This window comes from Galeopterus variegatus, unplaced genomic scaffold, assembly GCF_000696425.1.
Source record: "Galeopterus variegatus unplaced genomic scaffold, G_variegatus-3.0.2 Scaffold160, whole genome shotgun sequence".
NCBI lineage: Eukaryota > Metazoa > Chordata > Mammalia > Dermoptera > Cynocephalidae > Galeopterus > Galeopterus variegatus.
Window position 1 is genome coordinate 604,043 of NW_007726271.1, and position 23,605 is coordinate 627,647.

The following is a 23,605-nucleotide window of genomic DNA, read 5'->3' on the forward strand; positions in this document are numbered from 1 at the left end:
AAAAAAAAAAAAAAAAAAAAAAAAAAGGAAAAAAAAGTTAATAGAAGTAGGAAACTACATTGTCATCTTAAGATTACGATGTGGCAATCATATGACAAGGCTTGGATCATTAGCATTTTGGGTAATAGAGTATTTTTCAATTAAGACATGTACATTGTTTTTTAAAACATAATGCTATTACACACTTAATAGGCTACAATATCGTGAAAACATAACTTTTATAAGCACTGGGAAACCAAAAAATTCATGTGACTCACTTTATTGCAACATTTGCTTTCTCACAGTGGTCTGAAACCAAACCCACAATATCTCTACGGTATGCCTGTAATTAGCTGATGATCAATGAAAACAGAAAAATAGAGGGAAAAAAAGAGAAAAATCAATGGAACCAAAAGCTCCTTCTCTGAAAGATCAATAAAATTGATAAACCTCTAACCACACTGATCAATGGAAAAAAGAGAGAAGACACAAGAATAAAAGAGGTGACATCACTACAGATATTACAGATACTAAAAGGATAATAAGAGAATATTATGAACAACTTTATGCCAATTAAATTTAATAACTTAGACAAAATGTATGTATTCCTTGAAAAACATAAACTTCCAAAGCTCACTCAAAAGGTTAATTAGAATTTACTGACAGAAAAGGACTCTGGCACACCACAGTATTAGCATGTGTTCTATTCTTTCCGTTAGAATAGGCTTAAGATTTCCAGAAACACCAAATAAAATAGAACTTAAAGTTTTATTACGTGAGGAAATGCCTTCTGACTTAGATAAAAATAGATTCTTAAGGTATGTTCAGAATAAATAATGTGGCTCAATCACTTACTAGCTATTCTTATGCTTGTCAAAAATCTTATGTCTTATTCCTTATTTTAAAATTATATTTAACTCTGCCGAGAAGCAGGCAGGAGAGAATGCCCAGGGTCCTCAGCAAGGAGCCAGGGACTACAGCCCCCTCCACCCAGAAAGGCAACAGAGCATGCCCAGGTTCTTGGGCAGGGAGCCAAGGGCCACTGCCCCCTCCACCCAGAAGCAGGCAGGAGAGCATACCTGGCATCTTAGGCAATAAAATTGATAAATCTCTAAACCCTGCTCCAAAGCAGGCAAGAGAATATGCCAAAAACACCACTTCCAAGCAAGTGGCCCACCACAGCCACTGTCACAGCCACAGTTGCTGAAAAAGTGGCTCAACACTACAGCAGCATCCATTGCCACCATGCAGGAAAGCCAATGGACACTTGACTGCATTGACACAAGGACACTCACCAGCACAGACTGGAAAACGAAGAGGACATCTCTATCCTCAAAGCCCATTCCAGAGTAATAGAAGCAACTGCTCTATCAGATGCCAGACATCAACACAGAGATACTAGAAATACGAAAACCCAAGAAAACATGACACCACCAAAAGAATACGGTAATTCTTAAATACCAGACCCTGTAGGGCAGGAAACCCTCATAATGGCTGAAAAGGAATTCCCAGCAACAATCTTAAGGAAACTCACTGAGGTATGAGAAGATTCAGTTAAACATAATGAAACAAGAGAAAAACATCCAAGATACAAAGAGACTGATACCTTAAAACAGAATGTAGCAGAACTCATGGAACTGAAAGATTCACTCAACAAAATAAAAAACAAAACCCATAGCTTAAGCTGCAAGCTAGAACAAGCAGATGAAAGAGTTTCTGATCTTGAAGATAGTCTTTTCAAAATAACCCAGGTAGACAAAAAAAGGAAAAAAGAATTTTAAGAAATGAAGAAAATCTGAGAGCTAGCAGAAAACTTAAGCATACAAACATTAGAATCATGGGTGTTCCAGAAGGTGAGGAAAAAGGAATAGGCATGGAAGACCTATTCAATAAAATAATTATGAAAAACTTCCCAGGTATAGGGAAAGACACAGACCTTCAGATCCAGGAAGCTCAAAGATCCCCAAACAGATTCAACCCAGAAAGATGCTCTCTAAGACACATTACGGTTAAACTGGCAAAGCTCAAAGACAAAGAGAGAATCTTACAAAAAGCAAGAAAAAGTGTCAAGTCACCTATAAGAGAACCCCTATCAGACTAACAGCAGACTTCTCAACAGAAACTCTACATGCCAGAAGAAAATGATATGGTATATTCAAAATACTAAAAGAAAAAACTGCCAGCCAAGAATACTATATCAAGCAAGACTATCCTTCAGAAATGAGTGAAAAGTAGTGTATTTTCCAGACAAACAAAAGCTGTGGGAGTTCACCACCACACAACCAGCCCTACAAGAAATCCTCAAAGGAGTCCTATATCTGGAATCTGAAAATCTGAAAAACAATAATCACTACCACGAATATACAAGAAAGAACAAAAATCACTGGTAAAACAAAAATGCAAAGAAGAAAGAGAAAGAAACTAAAATTTTACCACCCAAAAAGCCATAGTGACAATGTAATAATGCCCCTACTTTATTTCTGATTTTAATAATTTCAGTCTTCTCTCTTTTTTCTTGGTTAGTCTAAATAAAGGTTTGCAAATATTGTTGATCTTTCTAAACAATCAACTTAGCATTTTGTTGATTTTCTCTATTGCTTTTAATTCCCTATTTCATATGTTTCTGTTGTAATTTTTGTTATTTCCTATCTATATTTACTTTTGCTTTAGTTTGCTCTAGTTTTTCTATTTTCTTAAGGTAGAAGTTTATATTACTGATTTGAGATTTTTATTTTTAATATAGGTGTTTACAGGTATAAATTTTCCTCTCAACACTGCATGAGCCCTGCATCCTATAAATTTTGATAGAATGTGCTTTGATCTTTATCTCAAAGTACTCTCTAATTTTCCTGTGATTTTTCTTTTTATCTATTGTTTACTTAGGAAAGAGAGTTGTTTAACTTCCACACATTTGTGAGTTTTCGAAATTTTCTCCTGCTATTGCGGTCAGAGAACATATTTTCTATGATCTCAGTCTTTTTATTGAAAAAAAAAAAGGAAAAATTAAACAAACAAAAAAGTTCATGAAGAGATTCCTATTATCTTTCAATTCTATTTTTCCATGAACATTAAGTGCCCTTATGTTTACCTTCAGTTCTATTGACTTTTTATGTAATTTATGATGCTGAACTTAAGACAATTAATTTCTGTTCTCGATTTCTTTTTATTAAGTGGACCTCTTGATTTCCTTAGAAATTAATTTGCCTTGAAAAGTTTATTCATCTTCCTGTGTTGAAATTAACTTGATTTTTGCATGCTTTTGGAAGACGCTAGAGAGCTATTGAAAATAACTGTAGAGATTATAAAATATGTAAATTTTAATAAGTTTTACATCTCCAGTTTTTGTGAAAATTAGAAGCCCTACTTCCTACAGAGTATTTTGTTATTCATCTCTTATTCAGCTTATGTATCTATTATCTGAACAAATAAATGTGCATATCCTTGTTATATTAAAACAAATAAAATAAAATTATATTTAAATTTTTATTGTTTTGCTTAATAATGACATATCAGCAAACTAGCATAAATGTTATTTAGAATCTGAAAGAAATCTTGCTTCTACCACAGCAGCAAAAATATTTCAGGAAAAAGAGAACTTGTGAGCTTAACCACTGGTGTGACTTTTACTATTAAACATTTTTAACTATTAAACATTTAACATATAAACTATTTAACATTTAAACTATTAAACTCTTTACCCTGTCTCTAGCCCATCCCACAAACACAAGCCCTTCCTAGTCTTCACAGTTTACCAAACTACAATTACTTAAAAAAAATTATTTTTCCTATTTTTATTCAAGACATATTTAACTGACAATCATACTTTGGGGTCAACACAAGATAACTTATGTTGTTATATTTCAGGACCAACACAAAGAAACTTGGTATGTTAGCTAAAGCCTGAGGTTTCTCATCATCAGTAAATATTTAGTTTTCATCGGGTTTTTTTTTTTTTTTTTTTTTTTTTGTTTTTTTTTTTTTTTTTTTGTTTTTTTTTTTTTTTTTTTGTTTTTTTTTTTTTTTTTTTGTTTTTTTTTTTTTTTTTTTTTTTTTTTTTTTTTTTTTGGCAGCTGGCCAGTATAGGGATCTGATCCCTTGACCTTTGTGTTATAACATCATGCTCTAACCAACTGAGCTGACCAGCCAGCCCTCCATTACGGTTTTTGAAATAATGAAATTAATTAAAGGACTCCCATTTCTACCTTTTTGACCTTTAGGAGTTCAGGAATTGTATAGGTTTGAAGATCACTGCACTAAAGGGAGCTGTGCAGGAAATAATGTAAAGTAATATAAAAATAAAATCAGTAAAATTCAGTCATTTAAACTCATGTTTTACCCGTCAATCTACAATTACACTCATTTAAAAAGATCAAAACAAATTTTTTTTTCCATTTTTAAAATGATAGGTTATACTTTTACTTTTCAAATTACCAAGTTTACACTTAGTAGTATAATCCACTATTGATCTGAACAACAACAAAAAAAAACCCCAAAAAAATCTCTATGACTAGATAATTCTTCTCAATATAGTATTCAAAATATATCTCCTGTGTCTCCATGCATGAATCATTTATAAACAGTAACGAATATCTGTCTAGTAAAGCAAAGTTAAACTCATTACTCTAACATATTATTAATTTAGAAATGCTTTGAAAAAATCTGCAGAGGAGGAAGAAAGGATCAAGAGATGGATAGAGGGAGGGAAGGTAGAAGGGGCATTAGGGAGAAAGAAGAGGGGAAGGCAAAGAGTGGGAGGAAGAAGGGAGAAGGGAAGGCAAGGAGGAAAGAAGATGCAACCACAAACCTGCAAATATTCTGATGTAATTTCTCTTGAAGTTCAATGAAGCTGTCATATCGATCTTTAGTAAACTTTATATTTCGGAGAACTGCTGCTACAGCAAAAGGGCGTATTTTAGCAGTCTGAAATTCATAACATCATTAGAGACAGTAAATATTACAGCCTTTCTTCGTAATAATATCTTATAATAGAGATAACTACACTATTGACCCTGTCGCAAATTTTCATTCAAAAAAGAATACGTTCACTTATTCAATCAACAATTAGGCAGTGAACAAGAGACAACGTCACTGTCCTCACAGAATTTACATTTCAGTAAGATTTCTGAAAATTTACTAAATAACTGAGAAAAATTAATCATTAGCTTGCTCATAGTTCATATTTTTACCAAAACAACCCCCCAAAACAGTTTCTCTTTCAAAGTTTTATTAATATACCACAATTGAAACAATTATATCTCAAATATACTATTTTTTTTTTTTTTTCTTTTGGAGGCTGGCTGGTACAGAGATCCAAACCCTTAACTTTGGTGTTATAACACAGCATTCTAACCAACTGGGCTAACTGGCTAGCCCTCAAATGTGTTTTAAATAAGCATTTGGATATTATTTTCCAAAATTATTTATGGAAAACAGATACTTTGATCTCCTTCATTTCTTGGTAAAAACAAATTGGCGATTTTTAAAAGCTAGAGGGTACTTTAAAAAGTTTGTGGAAAAATGGAATTAAAAGATAACACGAATCTTTTTATGAACTTTTTGAAGAGCTTTGTACATCTATTTCAGCAAATTATTAAAGAAAATTACATTTGGCAGAAGAGTCAACTCTGTTCCTTTTTCTTCCCCACCTTTTAGATATATACACAAAAGAGATTTTTAAAAGGGAAAATAAGAATTTATCCTTATTACCTCTTCTGTGACAATCAGTTTCTGGATTTCTCCATTAGGCATTACCCGTTTATACACTGGAGCTTTTATCCTAAAATAATATTCAAACAAAATTACTCATTATTAATCAAAACATTTGGTGAATTAATTATATCCTATGCTATATATAGAAAGTATATTAAATGAGCAGAATTAGGACAATGGGTTAAGTACAGTAAGAAAAATTGTGGCTGAATATTTAAAAAACAAAAAAAGAAAAACAAAAACTAACTTTCTAACAAAAATGCTTCATAATAATGAGTTTCCTATCAGTGGAGATCCAGCAGAGACTACAAAACCATTAACTAAGGAATTGTTTACAGCACATTTAAACATTGGTTGAGGGGCCAGATTATAAAACCTTTAAGTTTTATTTCAACCATGAAATTCTGAGCTTCCAGTAAAAAATGGAGCTTATTAAAAATACAGAATCCCTGGTCCTATCCGGACTTACTGAATCAGAAAAGTCAAGACAAAGGCTTGGTAAATGGTACATTTTGAAGGCTGCTATGGTTTGAATGTCTCCTCAAAACTCATTGAAGCTTGATCCCCATTATAACAGTGTTAAGAGGCTGGGAAATCAGACTATGGTATTTGAAAAGTGAGCCTCTGGAAGTTAATTGGATCGTGAGGACTCTATACTCATGAACGGATTAACCCATTCATGGATCAATGGTTTAATGGGTTATCAGGGAGTAGACTGGCAGCTTTATTAGGAGAGCAAGTGCTGTGAATTGATGAATTGTGTCCCCCAAAGTTCACACAGTAGAAGTTTAATTCCCACTGTAACTGTTGCGGGCCGGAAATCCTATTATGTAATTGAAAGGTGGGGCCTTGAAGGGGTGATTAGATTATAAGACCATGCCGTAGTTAATGGATTAATAATGGTGTTCAGGGGTGTGGTTCTGAGGGCTTTAAAAGGAGAGGGCATGAGAAACAATCTCTCTCTCTGCTCTGCCATTTTCTGCCATGTGAGCATATAAAGCCACCACCAAAGAAGACCCCCACCAGATATTTTCCCTGAACTTAGGACTTCCCAGCCTCTAAAATTGTAAGCAATGAATTTCATTTTCTTACAAATTACCAGTTCTGTGTATTTTGTTATAAGCAACAGAAATGGACTCATACAGCAATTAAGCATGTGGAAATACCCTTGCTTTTGCCATGTGACACCCTGTATCACCATGGGACTCTATAGATAGTCCCCACCAAAAAGAAAGCCCTCACCATATGTACCCCCTTGACTTTGGACTTCCCAGCCTCCAAACTGTAAGAAATAAATTTTGTTTGCTCATAAATTACCCAGTTTCAGGCATTATATTACAAGCAACAGAAAACAGACTAATAGGAAGGTATATCCAGTCAATTATCATCAGAAGTTGGGAATTATTGTTTTAATGCTCTGCTTTCCAAACTTCAAGGTGCTTACAATCAACTGGTAGTTTGTTAAACTGCATATTCTGATTCACTGGGTCTTGGGTGGAGGTTAAGATCCTGCTCTCAGGTGATGCAGACGCTGCTGGTCCACGGACCACACTTTGAGTAGCAAAGTTTTTTAGTCACATTCCTAATTCAGTCTAGTCATACAAATCACATGAGGTATCCATTAAAAATATAGATTCTGATCAGGGGGGTTTGGAAAACACACTCCTTGACTCTGAAATATAAGGACTTGATTGTCATGTAGGAAACCAACAGGGTCAACTCCAAAATTTTAACCATCTTAACCAAATGCCTAATAATCATTTCACCAACACCCATCATTCATCTGAAGCTTCATAATATCAGAATTTAGCCCATCAGCCAGAGGCTCCTATTCTTTTGCAACTGACCAGGTGATGTATTTGTAATAAAAAATAAAAAAATATATATATTTTTTACTAACCTCATTTGTAATGAAAGAAATACAAATTTAAAAAAGGAACTCTCATACATTGTTGGTGGGACTGCAAAATGGTGCAGACTTTATGGAAAATGGTATGGAGGTTCCTCAAACAATTACAGATAGATCTACATATGACCCAGATATTCCACCGCTGGGAATATACTCAGAGGAATGGAAATCATCATGCCGAAGGGATGCCTGCACTGCAGTGTTTATTGCAGCACTATTTACAATAGCCAAGAGTTGGAACCAGCCCAAATGTCCATCATCAGATGAGTGGATACAGAAAATGTGGTATATCTATACAATGGAATTCTACTCTGCTATAAAAAATAATGAAATACTACCATTCGCAACAACATGGATGGACCTTGAGAAAATCATACTAAGTGAAACAAGTCAGGCACAGAAAGAGAAATACCACATGTTCTCACTTATTTGTGGGAGCTAAAAATAAACACACAAATAAAGCGGGGGGGAGGAAGAAGACAATAATCACAACAATTCCTTGAACTTGTTAAGACAAGTGAACAGATATGATGTGGGGGGAGGAGGGGAATGAGGAACGGGTAAAGGGTCACAAAAGTCAACAATGATGCACACTGAGAAGTTAAAGTGAAGAAAAATAAATAAATAAATAAATAAAAATAAAAAATAAAAAATGACATATTTTTCAGTTACATTGGCAAAGATTAAATACAAAAAAAAGATTAATACTTATGGTTTACCATGGAATATATAGGCAGGAATGGAGGTGGTCACACATACACTATTAACTGGAAGTGTAAATTGTACAGCCTTTTTGGACAGCAACATGGTTATACTGCTCAAAGCTCTAAAAATGTTTAAGCCCTTTGAACTAGTCATTCACTTCTAAAACCTTTCTTAAAGACATAATTAAGCAGTACTACGAAGTGTAGAAGGACAGTCACGGCACCACTGCTTACAGTAATCAACTGCAGACAATCAAAATGTCTAATACAGGGGACTAGCCAGTTAGCTGAGATGGTTAGAGCGTGGTGTTGATAACACCAAGGGTCAAGGGCTTGGATTCCCGTATTGGCCAGTGGCCAAAAAAATGAATACAATAAACAAATAAATAAACAAACAGAGAAAGATGAGCCAATTGTGACACATCTTTCTTATGGCAGGCAGTGCCTTCACCTCGATGCCATTCTCCCAAACCCACCTTAGCTTCTTCATTTCCAACAGCATCTACATCTAACAGAGGCAAAAATGTCACACAATGCCTTCCTCTGTGACCTGATCTGAATCAATGGAAACTGAGAGGAAATCTTCTGAGGGTTTTGAGGAAAAGTCTTCCTTATTGACAAAAAAAAAAAAAAAAAAAAAAAAAAAAAAAAGTGAAGGAGAAATGGCCTCTCTTGCCTTTTTGATGCAATTTTATGAAGATATGAAACTGGAAGTTACTGCAGCACATCTTGTGATTGGGAGGGGAATGACCCTAAGGCAAAACCAGTAAACTGGGGCAAACGCAAAACAAAAACAAAAAAGCCTGTGTGTTATATGAGACAATACATGTCCTTGGTTACTTAAGCCAATTATATTAGACACTGTTACCTATGGTCAAAAGCATCCTAACTAATATTAGCCATACAGCAGAGTACTTTAAAACCACTAAAAGTTATGTCACAGAGGTATACACAGTAGATGTGCAGTTAAAAAAAAATTACAGTAGTCTGTTCCATTAAAAAACATAAAAGAAATATGTTAATCTGTATTCATTTGCCAAGAAAAAGGTCTGGAAAGATACTCAAGGTTTTAATAGAAGTTATCTCTGAAAGCAGGATTTAAATGTTTCTTTTTTGCATATTTGCATTTTCTATTTTTTTTCTTATAGTGAGCATGTATCACTCTAAAATTCTGCCACCCTTTCTACTTCTATCAATTCAATGCAATTTTGGAAAAGAAGAGGTAAGACATGTATTCTAGTGAGCTATCTTAAACTGGAAGTCTGCTTTTTAAAAGGAAAAGTTTTCATTATTTTTATTAAACTGTTTTGTGAAATAAAATTAGATATTATCAGTCATTCATTTTTCAGTGAATATGGAAGATTAGTTTTCATTTCCTTTTGTTATTTAGGAATTCATATCACGACTTTGTACTATTTTGTACTGGAATTTCTTCTGTGAAGCAAAAATAGTCCCCAAATGAAGGATCTTCAGGTGTTATAGGAACAGCAGATTCTATTAAACCATGAAAGGTGAGAATAGTAAAATGCCTCTGGGATGGTTTAGAATCATCTTGAGATGATATATTCTGATGTCTAGATCCATTGGCTTTCCTACGAGCTACTGCAACAAACTGGTGCTCATCTATTTTGCTTTCTTCAAATGCCCATTCTTTTTCTTCCTCTCCATCTAGGAACAAATGTATTTCTTTAAAAACTTAGCCAATATCCAACTTTAATGGAGATATATCAAATTTAAACTGCTGTAATTCAAATCCTAGCCCAACATCTATGGCCTTTATGAAGCTTTCGTTCAGTGCTCGATTCGTATAAAACATATCCAGATGAGTCCATTCATCCTTAAAGCTTCTGACTGTTTCTCATTCTCTGTTGGTAAACTTTCTTTTCATAATATGAAAGAATTCTGGAATCGAACCATGACCCAGAAAACTAGTCTTCATTATGTCAGTTCCAACTTGTAGCTCAGGATCAGCAGCAAGCACCACATAGTCCCCTTAATAGATGTAAAACTGGGGTAAGGATTCAATGAGTCCTTTGCAAGGACTGGTTTCCTTTTGTAGTTCTCTGCAAATGAATATTATTCCAAGGGATATTCAATTTCTCTGCAATTAATTTCCTTATTATCAGACAACCAGCCATGGCTGCCTTAGCATCCTGGGCAAAGACACACTGGCGAATGCACTCTTTCTCCTTGGGCTGGATCAATTGCACTGTCAGCAGCCATTCGGCTCTGCTTGGCAGCCACGTGCCACAGGAAAAAGCCCAGTGCGCATCTTCTGTGAGTGGCATGAGGCAGAACCATTTGGCTGGGAAACCATAAACTAAAAACAGAGCTCACAGCTACCTTGGGCCTGATGGCACAGATGCTAACCAAAAATAGTTATTTTTGATAGCTGTCATTTTTTTTTACTTTATATATTCATTACATTCTGTATCTACCACATAGAGTTGGAAGGGGCCTTAAAAATCTTCTTCAGTATAGATTAGGAGATTGAAACTAAAGAGGCCAACTAACTTGCTCAAGATCATATAGCCATCATAAGATATCAGTTTTCTAGTTAGAAAACTCCACTCCAGAGCTTCCTTAGAATTCTTAAGGGAAAAAAACATAAAGTATTGCCACCTCTACCTTTCCTCACAAACTTTAACAAATACAATGAACTATCCACTCCAATAAGATTACTGAGTGAAATCACACAAACCTGCCAAAGAATTTTTTAAGCAGCCATAAAATCATTAACTTCCAGTTTCAAAATACGCTCCCCAAATGAAAGGCTATGATTGAATATTTAGGTAAATTTTCAAATGACTACAATCTATATAAATCTCATTCTCCAAACATCCCTCTATGCAGACCTAAAGCTGTGTACCTATACAAGTTTATTTCTAGAAATTTAAACATGGTTGCTGATAATGACAGGGGGAAGGGAGGGAAGGAGAGGAGAGATCCAACTTAGCAAAATATTTAATGAAAGTATTTCCTTACCTTTCTTTGAAGACCTGAAGTCCTCGAACCAATCCTTCCAGACACAGGAGATCATATCTATTGGCAGGGACGTCAATTTTGTAAAGAACAACATCAGAGGCCCCTTCTGCCTTTAAATTACCTTGTTCCTTACTTATTATTTCTTTCTCAGAAGTCTAAAATGAGACAAATAATAATAATAATTAATATAACTAATAAATTTAAACTTTTTAAAAAAGTAGAAGTTGTCAGACCTATAAGGCAGTAACTATATTATACATGTTCTTTACTGTAACAAAAACATGGGTTTATTATATGTGCAACAAAAACAACATAAAAATAGCAGACGGAAAAATACTCCACCTTTAACTGAGTTCAGACATCGAGCATCCTCAGTCATTCCGGAAAAGCACAAATCCATCTAAATGATGGCCTACTGGCCAAATCATACCTGACATCTGTTTTTTGAAAATGAAGCTTTACTGGAATACAGACAGACCCATTCATTTACATATTATCTATTGTTACTTACACACTACAACAGCTGAGTTGAAACAGAGACTATATAGCCTACAAAGCCGAAAGTATTTACTGTCTTGCCCTTTGCCAAAAATTTGCCCATTGCAATCTAAAAGAAAATGAAACCATCACCAAGAACATAAAGCAACAACAAAAGTGCCAAAGAGGTAAAATAAAGATGATTCACCAAATAAAAGAAATACAACTTTTTATAGGATAATGACTCTAAAAGCTAAATCCTGTGGACACTCAAGCCTAGAAGCAACATGAGAATGAAAGTGATAATATAAAAACAAAAAATATTCACCAGAAGAGATCAGAGTGGTTATTTCTTTAAAATAACCACTCCCAAGAAGTTACATTCTATTCCCTATGTTTACCACAGCAGGGAACTGTAAATATATTTAAGAAATTTTCAATCAAAATGATTAAAAGTTATATTCCAATTGTTAATGTTACCCTTTAATTATTTGGAAACTCCACTTACCCAGAATTCCTGCTATTTCTACCACCAACAACCTGCTAAAATAACTGATACATTTCTATCAAAATATGTAATGATTTTTGTTTTACATTATGTCCTCCCTGCCACAATACGAGTAGTTCAAATTAAGCATTTGAATTCTTAGTTCAAATTAAGAATTATAATCTGCACTTGCACAGTATGCAGAGGAACTCACTTTTAGTCACTAAGCATTATGTGCCCAAGTTTCCCTTAAGAACCACAGAGATCCATACAATGCTGGGACTGTGCAAGGCCATGCCAGGCTTCAAAGAAACATCTACCCTGACATCTCAAACTTACGAGGCAAATTTTAAAAATTAAGAAAAATGAAAAAATGAAAAGAAGAGGAAGACGGAACAGGAGGTGGGAAAAGAGGAAGAGATGGGAAGAGGCAGAAAGAAGAATTAGAATTTAAATAATGTTCAATCAAAGGCATCAATAAAATTACTCTTTTTTAGTGAAAAAAGTTGAGCATCCCCACAGAGGATGGTAGACTTCAAGACAGACCTATATAAAGAAGGGAAGATAATATGGTAACCAGAGAAATAACGGCATCTGGTTAAAAAATGGCTTAGTTCCTTTGGGAAAAAAGAAAGGGCTGGCCAGTTAGCTCACTTTGTTAGAGCATGGTGCTGATAACACCAAGGTCAAGGGTTTGGATGCCTGTATTGGCTAGATGCCAAAAAACAAAAAACCCCACAGCAACTTAAATCTTCTTTCATTTTCAGCATCTCAGTTAATACAAAGACTATATGTGAAGACTGAGTTTATTATCAGTGCTACCTGACAAAAAGCTAACAGAAATCAAAAGCCACTTAAATTTCAGAGCCAGAAAGGATCTATAAAGATCATATAATCAAAACCCTTTATTTCACCAATGAAAAGGAGGGTCAGAGACTAAAATATGAGGCTCAGAGAGGCACAGTAATTGTCCAGTAAAGGTTGGATATGAAACCACAACTCAAATTTTCTGGACTGGCCAGTTAGGTCAGTTGGTTAAAGCACCACCTTGTAACACCAAGGTCAAAGTTTTGGATCCCAGTACATGCTATTTGCCACCCACCGCTCCCTCCCTCAAAAACACCCAACAAACCTCAAATTTTCTGATATCCAGTCCAATGCTCTTAGATATCACATAGCCTCAAACAAAATTTTGAGGTTTAGTAAAATTACTCATACCAACTTACAAACTACAGATATCTCAGCCAATTTCTCAAGCATCCAGATACTTAAAGATTATCTTTTCTGTGACATTAGTAAAGAAGCAGCAGGGAAACTCAGGCAAGACAATGTGGATTTTTGTTAAGTGAAGATTTTTCAAACTATACCTAAGATAATGTTATATAAAACACTGAATAGATCAAGAAGATAATGGCCTTAGAAAAAAATAACACTACCAGAAAACTATTGTCTTTTTAACAATAAGTACAATGTCTTTAATATATAATCTTTATTAACAATATATTTTATAAATAAAATATATACCCCATACACGCTTTTTAAAATATTTGATCAAAATATGAGATCATTTTACAAGGTTAATACATACAGTAATGAATAAGCTAGTTAAATAGGGATGGGGGTGGCAAACAGAGACTGAAAGAGGAGGAGGTGGAGGTGAAGGAGGCACAGCTACTCTGGTTAAAGCAACAATTCCACTGCTTCCCAGGTCCCTTTCCATGGTTAATCTGGAGGAAAAAAAAAAAAAAATCTACACTGCCAGGTAGCTCACTCTCATTCTGGGGTTATTTGGTTTTATCCATCTCCACAGCATTAGCCTAACAGCTTGAAACGAATGTGTACAGAATAAGGCATGAATCCCTTTTGAGATTTTAATCAAAGTGACAGATACTTTTAGAACTGGAGCTTAGCCCTCTGAACACAGAGAACACAGAAATCATTATGGCTCACAAATGTATCATCTTAGTCTAACTATAAGATAACAAAGATAAAATACAGTAAACCTCTGAAAAATGAACTTATACACAGAATATATGAAAAATAAACAAATATCCAATACATACAATTTCATCAAGTTCCAGACCAAATTCAAAACAAAGTTCATCAAATTCTTCGTCAGCTAGGAAAAAAAAGAGGACATTAATTTTAATCTGTTCAGCATAAACAAAAATAGTATGTAAATTGCATCTTATTATTAAGTGCCTTATAGCAAGCACACTATTAAGTAACAGATATTGCCATTTAAAAACAAACAAAAAAGCTTGATCAAAATTAGGAAAACAAAATGATTAAAGGGCTGATAAGTCAAAACTATTAAGGGGCTGATAAACCTGTACTAATATCAACTACAGAATTAGGTTACCTACAGTGGGAAGTTTGCATTTACTTAGGAAAAAAACAACCTATTAAGTAGGGATCAAATATAAAGTTGGCTCCAAATAACAGAACCTACACAGTAAAATAATGGCATGTTAAGTCCTATCCTTTAAAATTCTTTGAGGCAGCCTGACACTTGGCTTTGGAGCCAAGCCAATCACACTTTGAATTCTGAGTATCCTATCTACTAATTCTGAGAACTTGGCACCTTATGAAAACTTTAGGGATGCCTCATCTGTAAAGTCCATGTAATGGCCATTTATAGCATAGAACTGTTGGAAAGATTTAAATCAGGACATGGAGATAATGGGCCTGACACTGTACCCTGAAACAGAATGGGTCTTCAATAATTAATAGTTCTCTTCCTTATTTTAAAAATATATTCCATTTCACTTTGCTACCTGATACAGCATTTTCAGGGTTTTCACATTATCAAAAATTGAACAAAAATCATCACTACCAGTATACTTTAGTGAAAAGCTGGTTAAGATTCCTGATCCAGACAATAAACTTCAATTCAATTTAACAAACATTTATTGAACGCCCACTATATGCCAGGCACTGTACTAGGTGCCAGGGCTACAACAATAACTAAAACACAATTCCCACCTTAACTACTTCCTCCTCCAGTAAAGAAACCAGACATGTAAATAAATATAATTATGTTAAGTGTAGGGTAATAAGCTCCACTTAGGATCTGCTAAATCTTAACAGAAAGGATGCGTTTATGAGGCAGTGACTATGAAGAGTGAAACAAGAGCATAACAAATTTAGAAAACTCTAAGTAGTTCAATATGGATTAAGCATAGTTTCATGTCAGGAAGAGATATAATGAAACAAGGGTGATGTAACCAAGATTTCCAACCAGCGTTCAAATTGTCTGATTTTCTCTTGATTCTTTTGTGAGACAAGAGATAAACCAAAGGAAGGGCCTTTAAACAAAAAGGAGTCAGGATGCTGATATTAAAAATTCACAGCCTCTCCAGATGTAAAACAATACCAAAATTAAGAAATAACTCCTAAGCAAAGATCCAATCCAAGGCATTGTCAGGAAAACATGGTCCAAAGATAAAATCAATCATATGATTATAAAATCTTAAGACTCAGAAAGATCAAAGGTTCATTCAAACAAAAGGTACTATAAAGAAATTAAGTGTGTACCTCACAAATCCAATTAATCACACAATAGAGATTAAGAACAATGCATCAGCAGAAGACCAAAGTACAGAACAGCTTATTTCAAAGATCTGTGGATAGTGTGGCTTTGACTAATGAAATGGAAGCCACTAAATTACACCAAAGATCCACAAAGTTTTTAAAAGAAATACATACACAGAAACATTGCCAGCTTGAACTGAAAGGGACAAAAACAGGACAAAATGAAGTCTTTGAACCCCCAAATTTCTTCAGGAAGGAGTCTGAGAAAACAATCAGCTGTGAAGGACAAGCTTTCTGGGGTCCACTCAGAGGGTGCAACCGATAGCCTAGAGGGCAGGGCAGAGCCAAGGAGAATTATCCCAAGAAGACTGAATCTAGAGCATCCAACATTTGCCATTTGATTTCAGAATTGCCATGAACCAGTGATCCCTTTGTGTCTCTCATTTTCTCCCCTTCTGAAGAGGAATGTCTACAGTAGTTTTCCTATGCCTGTCCCACCACTGTATGTTAGCTATATGTGTGGCAGATAACTTGTCTCTTGAGTCTCTCAGGCCAAGACATAACTGTATTCAAGGAGCTATACCCAAGTACTACACCCAAGAAGCCTCATCCATATCGGGACCTGATTTAGATAATGAGACTCTGAATTTTGAACTGCTGCTCTAATGGGATGACACTTCCAGGGGCCTTAGGAGAGAGTAAGCATATTTTACACATAGGAGGAACATGATCCATTTCACTGGGGGCCAGAGGGTGGACCATGGCAGTCAGCCTCCAATAACATCCACCTCCTGGTATTCACAGCTGAGTGTATAGTCCTCTCCTACGTTATGCCAGAATTGGTCTGTGTGACCAACAGAATATGCCAAGGTATATCACTTCTGAGCTGTTATTTAAAATTGAGGCTGTGGCTGGCTAGTTAGCTCAGTTGGTTAGAGTGCAGCCTTCTAACACAAACGTCACAGGTTCAGATCCCCATACTGGCCAGCTCAGTTGGTTAAAAATGGAGGCTTCTCTCTTGAGCACTCTCTCTTACCTGCTCTCTCAGATCTCTCACTCTAGGATGAACAACCTAACACCAAGTAAGTTGCCCTATAGAGGCCAAGGTGGGAAAAACTGAAGCCTCTGGCTAAAAATCAGCAAAAAACTGAGGCCCGTCAACAACCACTTGAGTGAACTTGCAAGCAGATTCTCCAGCGCCAGTTAGGCCTTGTGATGACTACAGAACTGGCTCACACCTTGACTGCAACCTGATGAGAGATCCAGAGCCAAAATCACCCAGCTAAGCCATTCTTCAATTCTTGACCCTCAGAAACGGAGTAACAAATGATTATTGTTTTAAGCTGCTGTTGGGAAAATAGAATAATTTAATCAGGCCCCCTCACCTCGGGTCAGGTTGGGGGTGGTGCTGCACATTCCTTATTAAGTTGTGTGTGGTACGCCACGACCTGGCTGGCACTGACTGCCTCGGGTGTCCGCCCAGCACGGCCATGCTCTCAAACCTACGGCTCCAGGGAACTTTTGGCTGGTTACATAGCTCCCAGACCTGCATGTGAAGGGTTTGTGACCGAGTCTGTGAACGGGCTTGAGGGGTCTGTGAGCTCCAGACCCAGCTCTAGCTTGACAGCTGCTAAACTTTGTAGTAATTTATCATGCAGCAATAGATAACTAAAAGTTTATTAACCAAATTTAGAACTATTAAAATATACTGAATCCTAATTATCATATAATATTCTATTCCTTTCAGCTGTATTTCACAAGCTTAGGTGCAAAGAACCAACAATAAAATAGTGATTAATAATCCTCTAACAAAATGACACACCTAAGTAACACAAATGGCTCTAGTAGTATTGCCAGCCATTACGCCAAGCCAGAACAGGACCAGATTGAAGAGCAGTGATAATAAAGCAGTTGACAAGAAGATGAGTGGCAAGAGGAAAACATCTGAGCAAAAAGGCAGTAAAAAGGTAGACTAAGGAGACAAAAAACTGCTCCATAGGAGTCAGAGGAGCAAAATGACCATAATAACAAAAACAACTTGAAAGAAAATTATCTTCTTTTTTTTTTTTAAAAGATGACCGGTAAGGGGATCTTAACCCTTGACTTGGTGTTGTCAGCACCACGCTCACCCAGTGAGCCAACCGGCCATCCCTACGTGGGATCCGAACCCGGGGCCTTGGTGCCATCAGCACCGCACTCTCCCGAGTGAGCCACTGGGCCGGCCCTACAGCAAATTTAATTTAAACCTCATTTGGCTTTATTGTGATTCTACAGTCGGGAAACACTTCATACTATAAAATAGAATAAGTGTTCCAATGAACCAAGCAGAGGCGGTCACGCTCACCCAGTGAGCCAACCGGCCATCCCTACGTGGGATCCGAACCCGGGGCCTTGGTGTTATCAGCACCGCACTCTCCCGAGTGAGCCACAGGCCGGCCCGAAAGAAAATTATCTTCGACCAGCTAAAACGTGGCGAAGAGAAAGGAGGTGACTGTTAGAAACAATGGAATTTCAGACAGACAGGCAGTAACCCCTGGAGGAACTAAAAAGAGAACATGGATAGGAAGGCACAAATGAGGCATTAATCTGATAACAAGGAAAAAAAAGAGGAAGACTGCGGGGGCGGGGTTTAGGGAGTGATAGGTCAGGAAAAGGGTTCAGAAAGAAAAATTACGATTTGTAATAATGAATATGCTAATAATGAAAAATAAAAATTTAAAAAAAAGAAGACTGAAAAAGTAAAAGGTAAGAAACAAGATGGATCCATACTATTTGGAAACCAGATGTTTTGTGTAACAGCTTTTCCAACTCTGACATCAACCCAATTAACATTCAAATGGTTTCAAGAAAAGAATACAAGTATAAACAAAAGGTGAGTATTATTTCTGGCCTGTCTGAAGTACATCTCAATAACATCAATCTTTCTCACTGAAATTTTCAAAAAGAGCCAGCAGCTAACAGATATTTGTAGAAAATCAAGCTTACCTGACCACTCTGGATTTGGAAAAATAAATAAATAAATAAAAAATGGAGAAGGCAGCTAGAGAATATATGAAAACTATCAGATGATATTATATAGGTTATAATCTCACCACTTTTTAAAACTTGGATTATTTTTTTGTTTTTTCAGAAATGGAGACCAGGACGGGACCTGTTTATAGATCTTTGGAACAAATATTTGCCACATACCCTCTTATGCAATTCAGGTATATTACATACCATTAGTAAGAATATGTTGGGTTTTTTTTTGTCTTTTTTGTCTTTTTCCGTGTCTGGCAACGGATCGCAACCCTCAGTGTTGCCCCCGCACCGGACCGGGGACCGGCAACGGGATCGCAACCCTCGGCGTTGCTCCTGTGCCTCGCTCAGCCAGTGAGTGGGAACTGGTCTGTATGTGGGATCCGAACCCTCGGGCGGGAGCGCCTCCACGCTTCCCAAGCGGCGCACTATCCAGTGCGCCACCGGGCCGGCCCAGTAAGAATATGTTTTAGAAAGACATGTAAGAAATATAAATAAGCATATCATAATATTAAAAAATTATTAGGGAATTAGAGCCAAGTTCAAAGAGTAAGGTTGTTACCTCTACTTTCAAGGACTTATGGCAGAGACTTGTGGAAAATAACACTTTGAGAATAGATAGTATCTATAAGAAAGTTTAGAAAAGTTTTTTCCTAAACTTAAATATCTTTAGAAAAGTTTTTTAAAGGCTAACTTTATTTTCACAGTGACGGTAATATCTTATCCTGAGAAGCTATACCTGTTAATAAACAGATTAACACTTTATTATCATACTAAGCCCTATGAGCTAAAACTAAACAACAGCTCTCACAAATCAGTCGCTACAGCCTTTATCCAAGCTGATAATTACGGGGTGGAGCAGGTGTCATTTCAGCTGCCATATGTGTGTGGTAATAGATAATTGTACTTAATATTTCCCTCCTTTTTCTCCCTGGTGGTGTTTTTAGAACTGAAGAAGACATGTGAAGTGTAGCTAAGCCCACAGCATACTATTCAGGTCTCAAGTGTTACCACCCTTTCGAACGTTGTTCTTAGCATCAACACCTTGCTTTCCCTCCTTGATAACATCTGACATTATCCGAAACAATTTTATCTTATTTTTTTCCAAAAAATTATTTTATGTTATCTTAAAATAAATTGCATAGCAATGGCTCTTATTCAGTATGGCCAAATAGGAAAAACCAATTAATTATTGCAATAAAGTGTTAACAATTATTGTTTTGAATGGGTTTTATTTTTAATTTTTAAAGTTTTATTTTTTAATTTTATTTTATTTTGTCAATATGCAATGTGGTTGATTATTGTGGCCCATTACCGAAACCACCCTCCCTCCTCCCACTATCCGAAACAGTTTTATTAACGTGCTGATTAGTTACTGTCTGCCTCCTTCATCAAAGTGAGAATGTGTCATGTGCACCGCTGCACTCATATTAATAAAATAAAACGGAGACAGACAAAGGCCGTTCCCCGCTCTCCTGCTCACACTCCTACTCCCACTCCCTCACAACCTAAGTTTCCACAGCGTTCTTTCTACTGAACCGAACTGGCCACACTCAGGAGGCAACCCGGCGATTCATTTATTCTACTCTCTCTGGCCCCGATGTCGGTGCCCGGCACGCAGCTGGCGCTCCGTAGGAGATCGCCGGATGAATGACACGGCGAGCAGGGCACACGCCGGCGACGCAATGGCAGCCGCGGCGATGCCGGTTCCGAGGGCCCCTCAGCCCAGCCGGGCTGCCTCGGCCGTCGGCCTTCCCCGTGTAGACCCCGACCTCCCGGGGTCAAACCTGCAGGGCAGCATGAACGTTGCCACGATGCCCTTTTGGAGAGACTACTAGCCTCTGAGTAGAGGCGCAGAGCCCAGGAGACGGGTCCGGGACTCACTGTAGGTCCGGCCTAGGGCTTGGAAAAGCAGATCTCGCTTCACGCTGACAGTCGGCATGGCGAGTTGGATGCACTGCGCCTGCGCGGCCAGCCAGCCCTCGCTCAGCGACGCAAGTGCGTAGGACCCGCACCTCTCCTGCGGGCTGTCTTAAATATCGCCAGTCTGTTTCCAAGAGTTCCTTCTCTCAATTTTTTAATCTGAAGACAAGTAAATTGCAACTATACAGATAATTAAATATATAGGTATTGGGACAGTAACTAAAATTCTTGGAAAAGACATAATTGGATAAAAGTGGCTATTACTTGACAGGCAGTAAAGTGGATGGACTCCGTAGGCTTGGATGCCTCTAACGCGATAAGGTGGGGCGATGCCAAGCGAGGTGGGCGGGGCGAGAGAGAGAGGCTGGTGAGTAAAGGGGGCAGGGCCTCCAGGTGGGGAATCCTGCCCCGAGGTGGTGAGAATGCGAGTGGGCGGGGCCTAAGGCGTCCTAGAGAGAAGCGTGCACAAATCCAAGTGTGTGCGCGTGCGCGCGCGCGCGTGTGTGTTAGGGGGAGGGGTGCTATTAAAAGACTTCAATTTTTACTTTATTCTTTTATCTCTTTTGTATCCTCATAAGTGATACACTGCACCTGTGCTTTGTTTGAACCTTACCGTAGCTCTATAATAATGGAAGCATTGTTAAGAGACCTCTTTTTTTTTTTTTTTTTTTTTAAAAGATGACCGGTAAGGGGATCTTAACCCTTGGCTTGGTGTTGTCAGCACCACGCTCAGCCAGTGAGCAAACCGGCCATCCCTATATGGGATCCGAACCCGGGGCCTTGGTGTTATCAGCACCGCACTCTCGTTTGAACCTTACCGTAGCTCTATAATAATGGAAGGATTGTTAAGAGACCTCTTTTTTTTTTTTTTTTTTTTTAAAAGATGACCGGTAAGGGGATCTTAACCCTTGGCTTGGTGTTGTCAGCACCACGCTCAGCCAGTGAGCAAACCGGCCATCCCTATATGGGATCCGAACCCGGGGCCTTGGTGTTATCAGCACCGCACTCTCGTTTGAACCTTACCGTAGCTCTATAATAATGGAAGGATTGTTAAGAGACCTCTTTTTTTTTTTTTTTTTTTTTAAAAGATGACCGGTAAGGGGATCTTAACCCTTGGCTTGGTGTTGTCAGCACCACGCTCAGCCAGTGAGCAAACCGGCCATCCCTATATGGGATCCGAACCCGGGGCCTTGGTGTTATCAGCACCGCACTCTCCCGAGTGAGCCACGCGCCGGCCCTAAGAGACCTCTTTTTAGAAAAGGAAATAAACTATTTACTCAGTGCTTTCTGCTATATGCTGTGCTCAGCCCTCTCCCAGCCTTAACAGATTTCCTCCTTACAACAATCCTGAGTGTAATAGGCTGAATAATGACCCGCAAAGATATCAGGCCCTAATACCTGGAACCTGTAAATGCTACTTTGTATGGAAACAGCATCTTTGCAGATTAAGTTAAGAATTTTGGGATGTAGAAATTATCCTGGATTATCAGGATGAGCCCAAAGTGCAATCATGTGTATCTTTACAAGAGGGAGGCAGAGATTGGAGTGTGGCAGTCACAAACCAAGGATGCCAGCAGCCACCAGAAACTGGAAGAGACAGGAACAGATTTTCCCTTAGCTTATGGAGGTGCCCATTATACACTTCGATTTTGGTCAAGTGAAACTAATTTGGGGTTTCTGGCTTCCAGAACTGAGAAAATAAATTTCCATTTTAAATTAAAAAGTTTGTGGTAATTTGTTTCAGCAGCCACAGGAAACGAATACACGGAGATGGGTACTATTATTATTCCCATTTTACATATGATGAAACTAAGACACAAACTAAGTCATCTGACCCTTAAGGCTTGGTTGAGGCAGTTCCACATGGAGCTTTCTCTTAACTTTTCTACTGCACAGTAAGTGAGGGACCCCAAGCCCTTTCATGTGAGGTGGCAGAGGCTGGGCCAGATTTAGGCTTCCCTGGCTGTTAGTCAGTTTTTCACTCTATTAGCTTTACCCCCACAGCTGCAGGCAGTCCCTTCCCAGTGTCCAATATAACAAATTGGCAATACCCCATAAGAGGCAAACATCCCCAATGCCAAATACAATTTTCCACCCAAAATTGTTGCTTAGTGTCCGATTAATGAACAAAAAACTTCCTGAATTATTGCATGCTGATCTGCTGTCCTCTGGGCCCTCCGAAGTGTTCTGTGGCTCCTGAACCTCAGTTATCGTATCTAAAAAATAATAATGCACACTTTAGAGAATTATTGTAAGGATTAGAAATAACTATTATAGTTCTTATCATGTCATAGGTCCTGGAAATGGAGCAGCTGTCATTATTGTTATCTATCCTTCTAATCAGTTTCCTGCTAGTCTCAGACCACTGAGAGGCATTCTGTTCCCATCAACTATATCCCCCAACTCATCCATCCTGCTTTTTATCATTGCACACATTACAGGTACTGTGTACCTTCTTTGTGACTAGCCAAACAGTTAGAAGATTCTAATAGAAAAGAGAAAACTAGGCTGCAAGTACTCATCACAAATGTTACTAGCTGACTGATAGGAAAGATACTTGGAAAATGTTGAGATGTTTTATCACAAAATTTAGGTATATAGTTCTTTTATCTAATTCTAGGGTCAGACCAAGAACAGGAATAAGGTGGCAGCATTTCCTAGAAATGAAAGATGGGCTGGGCAATACACATGAGAAAACTCTCAACTCAATAGCAATTAGGGAAATGCAAAATAAAATTATAATGAAATACATTTTCATACCCACTGAACTGGTAAAAATTTGAAAGTCTGACAAAATCAGATCTTGGCAAGAATGTGGAAGTATAAATCAATACAACCATCTTGGAAAATATAGCCTTACTTAGAAAAATGGGGCCTATG

The 23,605-nt window shown here is 37.4% G+C and overlaps 1 protein-coding gene and 1 pseudogene across 1 annotated transcript in view; both read right to left on the minus strand.

Moving 5' to 3' along the window:
* Positions 1-20,795, minus strand: part of FARSB (phenylalanyl-tRNA synthetase, beta subunit) — a 75,699-nt gene extending 54,904 nt beyond the window's left edge. Inside the window, exons 1-5 of the mRNA XM_008593614.1 lie at positions 20,687-20,795; positions 14,314-14,369; positions 11,287-11,441; positions 5,686-5,755; positions 4,784-4,899 (exon numbers count right to left, since the gene is read on the minus strand). Coding sequence (XP_008591836.1) covers positions 4,784-4,899; positions 5,686-5,755; positions 11,287-11,441; positions 14,314-14,369; positions 20,687-20,744 — 455 coding nt within the window. The 5' untranslated portion in view covers positions 20,745-20,795. The remainder of the gene's footprint in view (positions 1-4,783; positions 4,900-5,685; positions 5,756-11,286; positions 11,442-14,313; positions 14,370-20,686) is intronic.
* LOC103609310 lies at positions 9,697-11,202 on the minus strand (annotated as a pseudogene).
* Positions 20,796-23,605: the final 2,810 nt, after the last annotated feature.